This window comes from Perca fluviatilis, chromosome 6 (genome assembly GCF_010015445.1).
Source record: "Perca fluviatilis chromosome 6, GENO_Pfluv_1.0, whole genome shotgun sequence".
Taxonomy (NCBI): Eukaryota; Metazoa; Chordata; class Actinopteri; order Perciformes; family Percidae; genus Perca; species Perca fluviatilis.
Window position 1 is genome coordinate 24,298,014 of NC_053117.1, and position 3,888 is coordinate 24,301,901.

The 3,888-nt window shown below is 38.8% G+C and overlaps 1 protein-coding gene across 1 annotated transcript; it reads right to left on the bottom strand.

Annotated features, from left to right (window-relative positions):
- Nucleotides 1-982: 982 nt before the first annotated feature.
- LOC120561047 lies at nucleotides 983-2,392 on the bottom strand. Its single transcript, XM_039804014.1, has 3 exons — nucleotides 2,139-2,392; nucleotides 1,676-1,958; nucleotides 983-1,504 (listed from the first exon to the last, which is right to left on the bottom strand). The coding sequence occupies exons 1-3, from the start codon at nucleotides 2,390-2,392 to the stop codon at nucleotides 983-985; spliced, it is 1,059 nt and encodes a 352-aa protein (XP_039659948.1).
- Between the last annotated feature and the right edge of the window lie 1,496 nt (nucleotides 2,393-3,888).

Genomic DNA, 3,888 nt, shown 5'->3' on the forward strand with positions numbered 1-3,888 from the left:
GTCCCCAACTGGTTTACAGATCAACCACTCTTCACTGTACTGAACCTCCCCGCATACTCTCCATTCTTGAATGCAATTGAAGAGTTCTTCTCTGCCTGGCCCTGGAAGGTCTGTGATCATCATCCCCATCAACGCATCAAGTATATTCAACATGAAGCGACGATCAGACTCAGCTACCGATGATGGGATTGCTTCAAGACTGCAGACAGAAGGAGAAAGCTTTAGGTTAGTCCAGTAGTTATTCAACCAGTCCTGGTAAGATTAGAATTGTATATATTTATATATAAAAGTATATTACAGTTTTTCTCGATTGTTTACACACATTTTCTGAAAGCATGCCTCATATTCTCAGAACTCTACACACAATTCCAAAGAACACACACACAATGGGCAAAACTCCTCAATGCTCCTGCAAAATTAAACTTTACATTCAAAATAATGTTATTTCTTCTCAAAAGGGTATTTTGTTTTCAAATGATACACACAAACCATCATATGAATAGACATTTATAAGAACCAGATGAACACTGATGTGCTCAATGTAAAACACTGAAAACACTTCTCCATTCATCATAATGACTTAGGCCTTTTTTTTGGTTCAGTGTTACACTTGCTACAGACAGTACATAAGTGTGTTGTAAAAGAATTTGAGAATATTGTTCTTATACTCAAAACACAAATACACGGTAACAAATATATTTTATTTTTCCCACAAAAACAATGTACACCGTGTACATCCCATTCCAAACCAACACAAAGTTTCACATACAGTGGTCTACATACAAAACAGAAGAATTTACTGTATACAGTTACATAAAATAATACCGTAAAAAAAATAAAAAAAAAACTATGCTGCATCCTCTCTTCTGTTTCGGGTTCGCGCACAGCACCTCATCCATGTCACAAGCAATGTTTTCCCCTGGCCAAGCAGCAGGGGAAATATCGCCTAGTAGCGATCTGCAGCCATGAAAAGCATCAGCTGCTATATTTCCCGTCTTCCATAGCTTGGAGAAGAGGTATACCGCGTTTGGTGGATTTCTGTCATATACTTTCCATCTCCAGGCAGAAAAACTCCCTCAATAGGATTGAGGAATGGAGAATATGGAGGGAGATAAAGGACTAAAAAGCGTGGGTGGGCAGTGAACCAGTTATGAACCAGAGCAGCCCTGTGGAAACTTACGTTGTCCCAAATGACAACATACCTGAGCTGCTCTGGGCCATCTACCTGATCTGGTGGAATGAGTGTGTGGTGTAGGGTGTCCAGGAACGTGATCAGATGGGCAGTGTTGTAGGGGCCAAGGGTAGCATGGTGATGGATGACGCCTTGGTGGGTAATCGCTGCACACATTGTGATGTTCCCTCCGCGCTGGCCAGGGACTTCAACAATGGCACGCTGGCCGATGATATTCCTTCCCCTCCTTCGTCTTTTTGTGAGGTTGAATCCAACCTCATCAATGAAGATGAACTGGTGCTCCACTGCAGCCACCTCTAGCTCAAGGACTCTCTGAAACACACATGACAATATCAGAAATAGACATGGAGTGGTCACTATTGTGGAGCACAATCATTATGATTACAATACTGAAATATGTATAATTTATACAGTGTTGAGATTATGCATCAATTGTGGGATTGTATTGATTGATTAGGATTAGGATTATTGATTAGGACTCACTTGCACATAGTTATGTCGCAATTCTTTGACTCTTTCTGAATTGCGTTCAAATGGCACCCTGTAGACCTGCTTCATCCTCAGATTATTTCTGCGCAAGACACGGTCCAGTGTTGATAAGCTTACCCTATCAATATTTTGAAACATCTCATTGTTTTCTAGGATTTTTCTTTGTATTTGCCGTAATGTTATGGCGTTATTTTCTAGGACCATGTTGATTATTTCAGTTTCCTGTTCAGGAGACATAAGACGTTCCCGACCACCTTGTGTTGGTAATCTTTCAGTTCTGCCAAACAAATAGTAAAATACTGTAAATACAAAGTAGGAATACATTTCCCAAATACTTGAAACATACTTTATTTTTACAGTCCTACAGAACAGTCCACAGGCAATACTGTACTACTGTACTCACTGAGTACTGTATTTATATGTAGTATTGCAATTTTGTAGTGAGAATATTTCTTACCTCATCTCATTTCGGAAAGTCCGGATGATGGATGCTACAGTGTACCTGCTCAAATTTGTCTGTACTCTTTGCCCAGCTTCCCTCATTGTTAGACTATGGTTGACCACATGATCAACCAAAGTGGCTCGGATCTCATCAGAGATTACGGTCCTTGGCCTTCCCCTTCCTCGTCCTCGTCCTCCCCGTCCTCCCCGTCCTCCTCCTCTTACTCTCACTCCTCTGGCTCTGCCTCTGTTTCCAATGTTGGCATCCATTGCTCCAAAACAGAAGAGCTCACCTGTTGCCCTTTTATGCTAAAGCTCTGATTGCTAATTGTAAAACTGTGTGATGGGTGTTTGCCCATGTGATGAGTCAGCGTTCATATTTGAATGTTAGTGTGTTTCTTGTGAAAACAAGAGATTTTCTGCATGAAAATTGTGCCAAATGCAGAGAAATTGTGTGTAGTGTTTTGAGAAAAGTGTGTTTTAGAACTGAAATTTGAGTGTAAAGCAGGAATTGTGCTTGTAGTTCAGCAGAATTGGTTAAGGGGGTTGGAGCATGAGTTACATGTTGTGGTCATTGTGTCTCAAGTACCAGTAATTGTGTGTAAACAATTGAGAAAAACTGTAAGCATACTGTAACATGAAGGTACTTCATGTAACTGTAGTGGTGTAGTTTCTTCATCATGGTTTTAACTGACAACTGTTGACAATTTAACACACTTACACCTACCTTTACTGTGTGAGTGGGTGTTTATCAATGGTGTTATGACTTTTTATATGTTGGATGTAGCCTTGCAGCTTGTGTGTTCAGTACTATTTAACCTTTCTCACTTGTTTACTGCATATCATACTGCCTGTGGTAGCTCATTAGCTGGTAGCGTTTACCTTGTAGTTGCTGATCATATTTTGCACTGCATTTGTCTGAAAGCTAGAAGCTACTGGACAATGTTACATACATGCAGTCAACTACAAGCTAATGTAAAGGGTTAGCTACTGTAAACTTAATGTAATTAAGATTAATTGATGCAATTCTCCTTACCGGTAAGTATTATGACTACTACAAACATTAACTCCCACAAGTTTTTAATTTATTGACATGGGATAAATAAGAGAAAACGGCTATTGCTTACATTACAGTTTTTTCCAACTGCTTACACACGTTTTCAAAACTATGTCTCCTTTTTTCAAAACTCTACACACAATTCCTAAAACTGCTCACACAAAATGCAAAATGCCTCACATCTCCTTCAAAATGAAACACTGCATTCAAAATACCATAAACACATCTCAAAATGAAGCATTTGCATCAAATGGCAAACACTTTTTTCATAATAGTAAATTTTTGGATATACCATGTGCACACTGTTGTTCTAAATCTAAAGCTCTTTTGTCTTTCATAGGTTTATATCTACATTTACAATGTTCTAGAGAGAAAGTAATCTGCTGAAAGTGGTTGAAAAGTGCACTGTAAAAACAATGTAATGTTACAGTAAAACAGAAAATATTTATTGGTCAAAACATTACATTTGTAAGAGTAGCTCAGTGTTGTTTACAGTAGCATGACACAAGAAAACAAAAGTATAAACATATGTAAAACAAAGGTATCATTTTTAGAATAAAGAATATGTGTATGTGCGTGTGTGTGTTGTGAGTGTTTGTCCGTGTTTGTGTGTCGGGGGGGAGGGGGGTGTGGGCAGAATTGTATGCACTTTGTGCAAAACAAAATCTGATTGATTTGTAATGCTGAAATAGTCATTAGATAGTTGCAT